Source organism: Scomber japonicus, chromosome 15 (assembly GCF_027409825.1).
Source record: "Scomber japonicus isolate fScoJap1 chromosome 15, fScoJap1.pri, whole genome shotgun sequence".
NCBI classification, from domain to species: domain Eukaryota; kingdom Metazoa; phylum Chordata; class Actinopteri; order Scombriformes; family Scombridae; genus Scomber; species Scomber japonicus.
This window is the reverse complement of record NC_070592.1, coordinates 10,414,692-10,427,055: the sequence shown is the minus strand read 5'-3', so window position 1 is coordinate 10,427,055 and position 12,364 is coordinate 10,414,692. Positions and strand designations below refer to the sequence as shown.

General features: G+C 41.5%; 1 protein-coding gene across 7 annotated transcripts in view; it reads left to right on the top strand.

The window, feature by feature from the left end:
• Positions 1 to 2,481: 2,481 nt before the first annotated feature.
• LOC128373726 (ephrin type-A receptor 7-like) overlaps positions 2,482 to 12,364 on the top strand; it is a 108,941-nt gene continuing 99,058 nt past the window's right edge. For all 7 annotated transcript variants that reach the window (XM_053333893.1, XM_053333894.1, XM_053333891.1 and 4 more), the window contains exon 1: positions 2,482 to 3,103. In XM_053333893.1, the coding sequence (XP_053189868.1) occupies positions 2,497 to 3,103 (607 nt within the window). In that variant the 5' untranslated portion in view covers positions 2,482 to 2,496. The remainder of the gene's footprint in view (positions 3,104 to 12,364) is intronic.

The window sequence follows — 12,364 nt, the reverse complement described above, 5'->3', positions numbered from 1 at the left end:
TTATGCATTTGAAGCACTGAGCTCTCTCTTACTGCACATCACTTGATCTTTAGTTCTTTTGTAGCTGTCCATGGTCCTGAAAGCAGACTCAAAGCTCACGCTCTCTTGCTGTCTGTGGTGCTGAAAAGAAAACTCATAGAACATAGACTTTTTTTTTCTTTTGCCTCTTAGGTATTGCGTGTTTTCTTCTGGGCCAATAAAAGCTAACTGAGGTTCCTCTTTGTCTCTCGGCTTGTTTTGAAAGCTTTGTGGTCGTGTTTGGTTTGCGGTCTCTTGTGTGTTTTTACCGAAGAAGCCTGTGGATGATGGAAAGCTCTTTGTCCAGCTTAAGTCCTCAACAGATGGATATTAATGCACTTATCAAAGGATACGTTCACCCTCACCAGATTTTGACAAGCCTGCCTCAATGTTAATGGCTTTCTTTCATTATCACAAATGTAACATGTCATGTTGCACTTAAACTGTTAGACTTAAAACCACTCTGTCTTTGAGTTAGTCTTTACCTTGTTTTGTTGTCCCGCTGCAGCTTGTTGACAAATTTACAGTATTTATCTTGACAAGATTAAATAAAAGCAAACTGCCTCTATCATGCCACCACTACTGACCTCTAACCGTATGCTTGTCTGTCTGTTTTTCCCCTCTCTTATGTTTCCTGAAGTTGGGCTGCTGAATTCAAAAGAGACTCAGGCAGAGCTGGGCTGGACGTCATATCCCCCCAATGGAGTAAGTTTTCTTACTAGCATTTTTTTGTCTGTATGTTTATTTATTTATGTACATTCTCAGTCCCTTGCCATGTTTCACAACACAGCTGCCTGCTTAACAGCTGGCTCGGCCCCCTGATTTCCATCCCTCACGTTCTTTCTCCACATGATGTTTCTGCTTTTCTTTTCTTCACTCACACCTTCCTTCCATCTCTCCCATCCCGTCATTATCATTAATTGATGGTGCTAAACCAAGCTAAGATACTGCAGCATCCAAACCAGCCACATACTGCAGATATGCTGCATAGATTAATGGTCGCCTTACACATTGATCGATTTGCTTTCTAAAAACCTAAGTTATGACTGCAAGATGAATGCAGAAGCCAGTTTTTAAAGAATATACCCATGCTGAAGCAGTTTGTCACCCACTTTCCTTCCTGGAGCTTGGCCTTTCCATGCACACATACCCAAGATGTCTGTTAAATAAATAGCAGTAGTTGGGAATTGTGTGTATGTGTGTGTGTGTTGACATACAGCGCTGAGTACACATATGTATTGTTTAGTGTGGAGTGTGGTGAATTATTGTCAGCTTGAATTGGCCACATGCAAAGCTATATCTAAGATTCATGGAGTTGCAAGATTCACCTTAGCCTCAATAGAACTAGGAGACAACACACTCCATCCTCTTTGGTTTAGTCACTATGGCAGTAGAGCAGTTTATCACATTACCATCGCAGATAATCCATTTTCACTGTCTGGTTGTCTGTGTGTATGTGTGTGTGTGTGTGTGTGAGAGAGAGAGAGAGAGAGAGAGAGAGACAGAGACAGAGAAATTCACAGTTGGTGCTCAGTTCACTTTCAATTCTGTGTCCACTCAGTGTCTCAGTTGTGATCATTCATCTCTTGGACAAATAAAGTTTTTCACAGTTTTTCTTCATACTTGCTCCCTGAAAGTACTGCTAGAAAGGCAGCAGTTACTTTGAATTCTACCCTAATTTCTTTTTGTGCCGTCAATTCACATAAAACAACTTTTGTCAGCGGATGTACCAATAATGATCAATTATTCATATCAATGATTTAGAGAAAACCCCTGTATTTCCAGAGAAGCTCAATCAAGGCCAACATACAGCATACATGACCATCACTTGACCACTTTGATGTTGTAAGGATGATTCCTGTGCTAAAGGCCCAGCAGGAAAGCAGGGTGTAGGCGATGATATTTAACCAACATTACACTCAAATGCCATTACTGTTAGTGTCAAAGACGGCTGAGATGAAAAGAAACTGGCCAGAAATTAAATTAAAGTCTGACCCATAGTTGCAAACGCTGAGGATATACAGTTTGTCATTTTTTCTGTGACGCTATCAGAGAAACTGAGAGCCAAGGTTGTTTTTTATTTTTCCAGACACCCACACATCAGATTATGTCATTAGGCTGTGAACCTGAACTGACTGTTTTCTTTCTTTCTTTTCTTTGTCATTATCACATCACTTTCTTCTTCACTGCCTCATATTATCACTTTACTCCCTGCTGTCTCATCCTACATCTTTTCAACTATACAATCATCTTCCTTCTCTTTGTTTTTTTTACCACCACCACCACCATCACACTCTCCCTGTTATCCTCCTCTCTCCTCTTATCCTCTTCACTGGACCTCTACATTTACTTATATTTGTTGTTCCTCTCCCCTCCTTTTTGTCTCTCCCCACCTTACCCCTCTCTTTCCAGTGGGAGGAGATAAGTGGTGTAGATGAGAAGTACAAGCCTATCCGGACGTACCAGGTGTGCAACGTGATGGAGCCCACGCAGCAGAACAATTGGCTACAGACTGGCTGGGTGGCGCGCCGAGGCGGTCAACGCATCTTTGTGGAGCTCCAGTTCACTCTTCGGGACTGCAACAGCATCCCTGGTGTAGCAGGTACCTGTAAGGAGACCTTCAACCTCCTCTACGTTGAGTCAGACAGGGACCTTGGTGGTATCACTCGAGAGGACCGCTACATCAAGATTGACACCATCGCTGCTGATGAGAGCTTCACACAGGGCGACCTGGGTGAGAGGAAGATGAAGCTGAACACGGAGGTGCGCGAGATCGGCCACCTCAACCGTAAGGGCTTCCATCTGGCCTTCCAGGACGTCGGCGCCTGCGTGGCGCTTGTGGCCGTGCGGGTGTACTACAAACGGTGCCTCGCAACCGTCCAGAACCTGGCAGTCTTCCCCGACACAGTGGCTGAGGCAGCCTTCGCCACGTTGGTAGAGGTGCGCGGCACCTGCGTCAACAACTCTGAGGTTGACACAGATAGCCCTCCCAGGATGCATTGCAGTGCCGAGGGGGAATGGCTGGTGCCCATTGGGAAGTGCAGCTGCAGCGCCGGCTACGAGGAGGGACACAGCAGCTGTGAAGGTAGGGAATGGATAAATAGACAGTGGGGATGCATGGATAGATGAAAGCAGACAGAAAGCAAAGAGAGAACAAAAAGAACAAGGGAGGGGACTGTGTAACGAAAGGAGGGAAACAAAACGATGAAAGAACAAAGCAGAAATGTTTGTAAAGCAGATGTGAAATTAGAGGGAGGGGATTGATGTGACTACATCAGGAACTATTGATGTCTAACTATTTAAAGCCTTTCACATTTTTATGAGAACAATGTGAATCTGTGATGTTTGCTTCAGTAAATATAGAACCATTGAAACCAATCTCCATTTTTTCCATCTGACCTAATAGTTGTCTGTTTTTTTCCATTTCTTTTAAGATTGTTTTGGATTTATCAATTTTTGGTTATGAAACAGAAGAAATGTAAATGGTGTTGAAAGGTGTACAAGAAGGACATGGAGGGAAAGTGTAAATAAGAAATAATGTTTATGATGAGGGACGATGAGAGGACAGGTGAATAGAAAAGAAGGAAGGAGATGGCAGGAATGAAATGATGATCCATACGAGAAGAGACACAGGAGATGTGAAGATGTGATAGAGATACTGTTAACAGTGGAGGACAGTGAGAATAACTGTGTTGGAGCACAGAATAAAGAGAGTAATCAAAAAGGAAGCACTCATCACGTGTTGAGAGAAAGTGAAGGTTTGCTTTTTTATAGTCAGACAATAGAATTGCACAAAAGCCTTTCTCATTCAATTTCAATCCACACCTGTTGATAATGACATCAATGGTGATGGCTTCAATTTTTTGGTCACGTTACCTTGATTCATGTGTACATCCAAAAAGTCACACATATTTACATGTGAAGCATGATGTGTGAACCGTAAGGCTGAACAGTCTGAGCGGCCTGGTGTGTGTGAGTGTGAAATCAATGATTCATGTACTCTTTCTTCCGTGTACACACACACCCACTCACACACACAGACACACACACACACACACACACACACACACACACACACACACACACACACACACACACACAGACACACACACCTACTCACATGAAGCATTGTCAGTGTAAAACCAGCGGGTGGCATAGGGTGATGCATTCTGACGTAAACAGAGACGGACAGTATTCGAATCTTTTGTCACAATCTATTGCTCATACGACAGCAGCAGTTTGATCGCCTGACTGTTACTGTTAGCTTTCACACCCCATCTTGCATTGTTGTGCAATACCATGTGGGTGTTGTACTCAGTTGACAGCAGACTGTGTTCATTATAATGGAAGGGTGATTTTGTAGGAGTGCTAAAATCCTTGTAGGGTGTTGATGCCGTTCTGCTTTATTGTTGCCATAGAATTTTGTTATTGGAAGTTCTTTTTTATGCAATGGTGTGTTCTTGTGAATGTGATTTGTAATGTATATTTATAATCTCTGTGGATTGTCATCTAGTCGTGATGGAGTCACATGAGGTGTCCTCCATAACCCACACATCCTCGATTAAGTCCTATGGTGGCCAGCAGGTGATGACCCAGGCAGGATTGTGAGATTTGGAATCGTGTAGTTATGAGCCAGCATATGCAGCACATGCTAGATTCAGTCACTGCTTTTTTGGAACAAGGCAGAAAGAGCTCTGTGGTAGCTGCACGACTAAGCAGCTCTATTTAGGATCCATTCTGCTCACCCTACATGGGGAACAAGCTATAAAAAGTGCCCTGAAAATATACTGCCTCTAAACTCCTGACTGGAATACCATGTCCAGAGGGATTGACGCACGCTGTCAGAAACACATAAATTACCTTAAAAGGTGACATCCACTCTGAAGTCAACCATCACCTGAGCTCTGCCAGTGGAGACCATGCCAATTTCAGTAAAAGCCTTTAAAGACCAAGGCCCAAAAAACTTTTGGTCTCCAGAGCTGCTACTTCTCACCCTGCTGTATGGAGCATAGTCTTGGACAACTGACAGCAGGCACCTGAGAGCGCTGACACGGCACCAAAGGTCCTTACAAACGGACAAACAGATGCACCAACTTAAGCATTCTGGAGAAAGCCAGCATGATCAGCATCACCACCAACTCTGAAAAAAACAAACATTTTAAAGACAATATCAAGACCAGTCTGAAGAAATTCCATATCACACAGAGCAACTGGGAGCAGATTGCACTGGACAGGCGCTCCTAGAAGAAATCTGTGCAGAGAGGAACTGGACGTCATGAAATGGAACTCTGCTGTGTTGCAGAGAGAAGATGACAGCACCGCAAGGAGAAAGAGAAAAAGTCTCCACCATCACCAACCACCATCACTCTTCCCTGCCCACACTGCACCAAAGTATGTGATCACGGATCGGCCTCTACAGCCATCTGAAGACCCATGAGTACCCATATCCAACAGAGAGGACAGTCATACTTACTTCGAGTGACCATCAGCGACAATGAGTAATAATTAAAACAAACATAGGCAAGGAAATGGCAGACCACTCTCCTGCTGATACAGTAATTCATTTAATTTAATTGAGAAATTGAGGATCAGGAAGTGCAAGAATTAAAGACAATAAAGAGGCAAGAATGAGATCTGTGAATATGAACTTAGAGAGAAATATATTAAGTGCCCTTGGAGTAAGAGGAGGAAAGAGGAGGTGGTAATGGGAATGAAGTGGGGTGGAAGAGAGGGCTGATGGCAGATGTAGAACAATAGAGGTTTGGATAAAAACTGTTGGATTGCATGAATATGGTATTTTCAGAAGTAGGACAGAGGTGGAAAACAAGTGGGTAAAGGGTTGGGAGGCAAACAATTGAGAAGGCTGGAAAAGTGAATATGGCAGAGGAAAAAAAGGATAAAGCTCTACCTATTCTCAATTTGCATAGAGAAGCTAAGAGGAACTGCAACGGTGCTACAGCTCTGGTTATTTAAATCTGCTTGTTTTCTGAAGAAAACACTTCAGATTTTTAGATGAACATACAGTACAATTGGGGTGAAAATGGAAAAAGTGTTGGTAAAAGTTGGTAGAAGCGACTACGTTGAAGTCATGCAGAACATTTGCTCTGTTGCAGAATTTCTGGTTCTTCGGTACTGTAACTGTTTGACAGTTGGAGATAAGTACAGCTCATTGATATTGGCAATTTGTCTGTGTGCAAATAAAGTATGTGTTGCTTGACCTGCTTTTTGTAATTACCAGCAATGCCTTGTCTTCAATAAAAGCTGGTCTGAGGACAATAAAATCTGACGGACACTGTGACACTGAGAACAGAGTAATTATGAGCTATGAGCGTTGTCAGGAAACATGGGAAAGGCAAAGATGAGCACAGAGAAATTAGGCATTTTCTAACAATGACTAAAGAATTAAAAAGTATTGAAGGAAAAGGAGTAAAGGGATATGACAGGTCAGGCATATTGCCAAAGAAACAGGCAGACAAAGATGGCAAAGTACAGTGACTGCACTAATGAAGAACAAGATCTTATATGTATATATACACACACACACACACACACACACACACACACACACACACACACACACACACACACACACACACACACACACACACACACATATACACACATCCCCTGTAGTACCTAATTTCTCAGTTCAGCTGTAATGGTATGAATATGCAGCAACAACCCCGACATCTCCCACTGCACCAGAGCTATTGATCAGCCATAATGCTCCACTAAACTGAGGAATTGCTCTGGGACTGCTCATACACACATAAAGAATGGACACACTTATTCAGTGGACACACATAGTTAGGTTTATTTCATTTAGTGTGTGTGCGTGAGTGTATTTGTGTATGTGTGGGTCGCTGTATGCCTGAGAGACATAGATAGTGTGATAACTGTGAGAATAAAGAAATGTATTCTTCACCATCATGCCTGTGTATGTGTGCATGGAGGACATGCATGACTGACTGCTATGAAACCTAATATGATAAATGCAAAGCAGGCAATCATGGCAGTGCACAACCATAATGTTAAACAAATGTGTGTGTGTGTGTGTGTGTGTGTGTGTGTGTGTGTGTGTGTTTGTGTACATTAGTGCAGGTTCTGTAAATATGTCTTATTTACTCCTGGGTCTAATTGTGTAACTGAGCGAGTGCAAATGCACTAAGTGTCTCAGTGCAGGTCAATAATATTGAGTAGCCAGTGAGCAGCTACTGATAATGGTGTAAGCAGATAGTGTTGTGCAGGAGAGAAGAGGATTATTACCACACGCAATGTACCAGTCACGTCTGTCACAGGCAACACTGGATTACTTCATATTATAATATCTGTAGTTGTTATAAGGTACTCTTAACCTTCTGTTATTTTAATGCTGATATAAATAATTAGTAAATTGCAGACTGATAAGATGCAAATATGGAACCTGTCCAAACAATGCATATTTCCAGGATGTACAAATGAGGCAGACTAATGTTGTTGTGCATATTTATGTGCTATGGTGTCTGGAAAAGCTACTCATCCATATACTGTATATATATTATTTTTACACTGCATCTATTAAGCATTCTGAGCTATGGTTCAGCGGAAGAATTCAGCAATCAAAGCAAATATTTCAACTTTTTGCATACTTCTTTAGTAGCAAAGCACTGACACTTACAGTATATAGACAATCAAGTCAGTACAATTTGTTGAAATGTGAAAGAGTGTGAAGTTTGTAGGACAGAAACATACATAAAGTTAGACTGATGCCCCTACAGTAAATCCATTGCTCGGTTGCAAGATGGGAGGCTTTCCCATTTCCGTTTCCCATGGGATGTTATAATATGTAAGTTATTGTCAAAGTTATTCATTGCTTAGGTAATGTATATTTCAATACATGTTATTTTCGTAAAAACATGTATGAAGACACAAGCACAAATGTAAATCCACTTTGGATTAATAAAAAACACAAAACTATACTTGAGTGGAATGAATAGAGCAAATCCTGGTGCCATAAACGGATGAGAAACACTTAATCCAATAATTGCTCAGAAGACTGGAAGACTGTGGTGGCACTTGACCAGCTTCTAGATATGAATGTGCACTGCGAGTGTAAAATGTGGAGGAGACATTATTGAAAATTAGCATATTTGCTCAGTCAGCTTTCTCTTAAAGGTGTATAAGCAAAAAAAAAACAGGATTACAAAAAAACCCACAGACCAGTTAGAGGAGGTGTACTGTAGTGTTGAACCATCCTGCTGTCATCAAGACCCACATGTGCACACACAGCATTGTTACTATTTGTCGTGACCCTGCATGCATTTACAAATTTGCACTACTTGTACTTGCAGTGATGAGTGCACACATGTTCTCCAATCTCATTATGAAATGCCACCAGCACGAATAAACCAAGGGAAAATAAATTATGTAATAATTCACCTTGCAAATGCTGCGCTTCATGTGCATGTGTATTTGTGTGTTTTTGTGTGTGTTTCTGTCACACTCATGAGCTCCATCCTGTTCTAATTAAAGCAGGCTGCTCTTTCTATATAATTACTGAGTGTGCCGCATGCCTTCAGCAGATTCTCTTATTATCTCTGTTGTTTGCTGCTCCACAATCCGGCTCCAGGCGCATTCACCACCCTGCTATTCCTTCCTATTGCTCTCCTTCCCTCTGTAATTTACTACACGCCTTCCTTCTCCTCCCCTTTCCCCCTCTCACTTTTTTATTTCCCTCACCCGTTTACCCCCCATGCACTTCCAATGTTGCCAAAGAAGTACGCACTTAATTTCTTTCCCACTGATCTCAGTGGTGCTTCACGACTTCCTCTCACACGTCTGTTAGTTTGCTTTCTTTCTCACCTCCTCTACCCCCTCTTTCCTCCTCTTTTTTTCCCCCCACCGTTCTTCTCTCCATTTTTCTCCTTTGTCCTTAATTCCCTCTGTTTTTCAATATTCCTCTGTAACATGAGGTTTCTGTCTTTCTACCAGTCTCTCGCTGGCCCCTGTTGGGACCATGTGGCAGGGTGAGATGGGGTGAGGCAGGGTGACTCAGGTTAACAGGCTGAAATCTGCTGGAGAAGCTTGGGGATTTATCTGATGTGTGCGTGTGTGCATTCGTGTGGGCTCAAGAGTTGGCACCAGTGCCCAATCATATGTTTCTGAAGTCACTCCCTCTGTTGCACTCATCTTCCCCTCTGTCTGTTGTCACTTCTTGTCATGTCCTCATCAACCCTCTAACTCTTTTTGTCTTAGACAGAAGCCTCTTTATATTTTTGCTTTCATTTTTATTTTTTTGAGGTTTTCTTTCCCTGCTTTCCTCCAACTGATTTGTGCCTTTTATACAAAATCCCCCTCTCAAAACCATTATCACTTACCATCCCACTCTCCCTCTGCAGCGTTTGACTCTTCTTTCATTCCACTTCTCTCTTTTATCACACTTTTTTACCCCATTTCTTTATACCAGCCCTCCTTGGCTCTGTGTCACCCCAGCCCATCTGGTCCTTCTCCCTCCTCCCATCCGTCTCCATCTCTCTTTTCTCCAGGCACGTCATCCGCTAATGTTAGTCATCTCTCTCTCCAGCTTTTCATTTTAAATAATTCACATTCTCCAGGGAGAAAGACAAATGTGTTCTTTTCAGCTCAGGATCTGATGTATTTATTTAGCCAGCCATACAACAAGTGGGCAAACAGCAGGCGCACAAATACAGACTACCAACAAACATTCCTTTGCACTAATATAAATGAACTAACATTGCCATGAAACATACATGCACATACGTGTGCTAAAAGAAAACAGGACCATTAGAATGTCCCTTGATTATAAAGTATATGTGCTGGCAGAAGTCCAAGTATTCACCATTAACCCCCCCTGCCTTCCTTTACCTATAGGGAGACTGATGCAATGGAAATAAAGGAAGGAGAAAAAAAACAGGGCATTATGAGTATGGAAAGAGATGAAAATGTTTGGAGGTAGGGGGGTGGGCAGGAGACAGGAAGAGGAATACACTGCATTGCAGAAATGAGCTACAGACTTCTCGTGGTTGCTCTGTTAGTTGCTCTGCAGCTGAATGCATAAAATATGAGTTGTAAAAGCTGAGGACACATACACACACACAGTGGCAGTGTGGAGAGATGACAGAGTGAAATGAGAAAAAAAAGAGGACGAGGATGGATAATGTAAAAGTGGAAAGAGGGGAGGACAATGCATGTGGAGGAAAATCAGGAAGAAAAGAATGATGGATGAGAGTAAAGATGAGGCGGTGAAAAGCTTAAAACAGTGAAAGTTAAGAGAAAAAGTGGACATTGAAGGGAGAAGGAAAAGTGGGAAGGGTAGTATAAGATGCTATGGCAGAGAGAAAAAGACAAGAACTTTGCTAACAGGCAGAGTCAGTGAGAATATTACAACATGTTACTGCCATCCTTCCTTTCTGCCTTGTCTTACCACTTTCAATCTTCCACACCAGACTCATGAATTAAATACGGCCGACATGAATGCATCAAAGTTAGAAAAGGTTGGCATCCAACTTAATCATGTTGCTAACACACAACATGACAGCCTCATTTCTCTCTGCCTCGCTCATGACCACCGAAGTGAATCAAACATTCAAGTAAGGAGGAAAATATCCTTGAATAAAGACCTTTGGATTTGTAAGTAAGTGTCAGGTATGATTTTAGTAAGGCATAAAAATACAATTATTAAGACAAATAAGCTTTCATGTTGTGTTACCCTTTCTTTTTTTCTTTTTTCAAGCATTTCTTTACTACATAATCACTCTAGGACCATGGCAGTATTGCCAAAGGACTATACAATACTCTTGGCTTCAGCTGTGGATGTTACTTACTGTAGAAGTTAAAGAGCTCATGATTAAATTATCAGGTAAACACCTCAAATCTGTTGTAAGAAATGGAAAATATCTCCCTGTGGGGAAACTCTGTTTCAATGAGTAGAGATTAACAGCACAGCTATTAAGTGCAGCACTATTCTCTCTGCTCCCAGGGAGCATATTTACTTGACTGTCTGAGGAGCATGTTATTTACACATAATGGGATTATTCAAGTTTTGTTTTTGGCTGTAACTAATGATTGCTGTTATTATTGAATAATCTTGATTATTTTAAATATTCAGCTATAAAATAAGAATAAAGGAACCAGAAAAATAACACATTGAAGAAGCTGGAATGTCTCAAAATGATTAATCGATGATCGTAATAGGTGATGATTCATGTTCTGTTATTCAACTAATCATTGCAGCTCTTAATTTTCTGCAGTTTACTTCCCAAGCTACTGTAAATAAAATCTGTTGGGTTATCTGAATAATGAATTCCCACAAAGCGGAAACCAAGGCTGTTTTTCTAAGCTCATGAAAGGTTTAGCAGATTCGTGGTTTTCCCAGCACAGCAGCAAAAAATCTAAAGAGAGCAACTTCAGGCCTCACCGAAAAAGAGACGGATTTGAAAAATAGAAATATGAAACATACAGTATGATCTGACATGCAAGTCAGTTGTAACAGCAGTAGAGCTCTGTAGATACTGCAACAAACAGGAAACACTACTTTGGAAATTACTGGAACTATTAATAATATATCAAGATAGACACTGAATTGAAAAATACAAAAAGGGTTATTTTGGGCCACAGTTGCAAAGAAGGTGCAGATTGTGATTCCCGCTCGGACACACAAAGGTTAGGTGGGGACAAGCTGCTTCTCAGTCTGAAGATAAATTATGAAGTCTTGATTATGTCAGACTGTAATTCTCTGTGTCCTGAAGTGACATAGCGGAGGGATGCTGGTACTCAGCTCGCCTGTGTTCCTGTGTATTGTGTAAGGACAGAAATATCCAAAAGGTTTGTTTTTCTTTGGTTCCAAGGAACAAAACAGGAAGGTTTGGGATTACAGACATAAAAATATGTGCAGACAAGCACAAGGTGCTGGTACCTGGCTGCTGTTCTTGCACTTCCCTCCTCCTCTGTTGAAAATGATACATCGTAGGTGAGAAGGCAGTGTATAGCAATTGCCCTGCTGTCCCACAATCACCTCTTTTCATCCCCATTCAACCTCCACTAATAACTTTCCATCTGTTCAAAATTGATGTGGGATCAGTGTATAGATCTGTCTGCCCCCACTTAACCTCAGTGAAACATACTTTTTCTGTCAAAATGGCCAGAAGACGGTAAGCACAGCCATGCATGCTACTTAGAAAGTAAGTATTGACAGGAATGGCATTAAAGTGATATTTTTTTAACATACTGGTCTAAGTGCAGTGAAATAAATCTAAAATATCTTAAATGTATCTAGATGTGCAAAGTCAAAGGTGAGAATTACAGAATTAGTCATTTTAGTAATTTTGTTCCTCATTGAAGCAGCTTT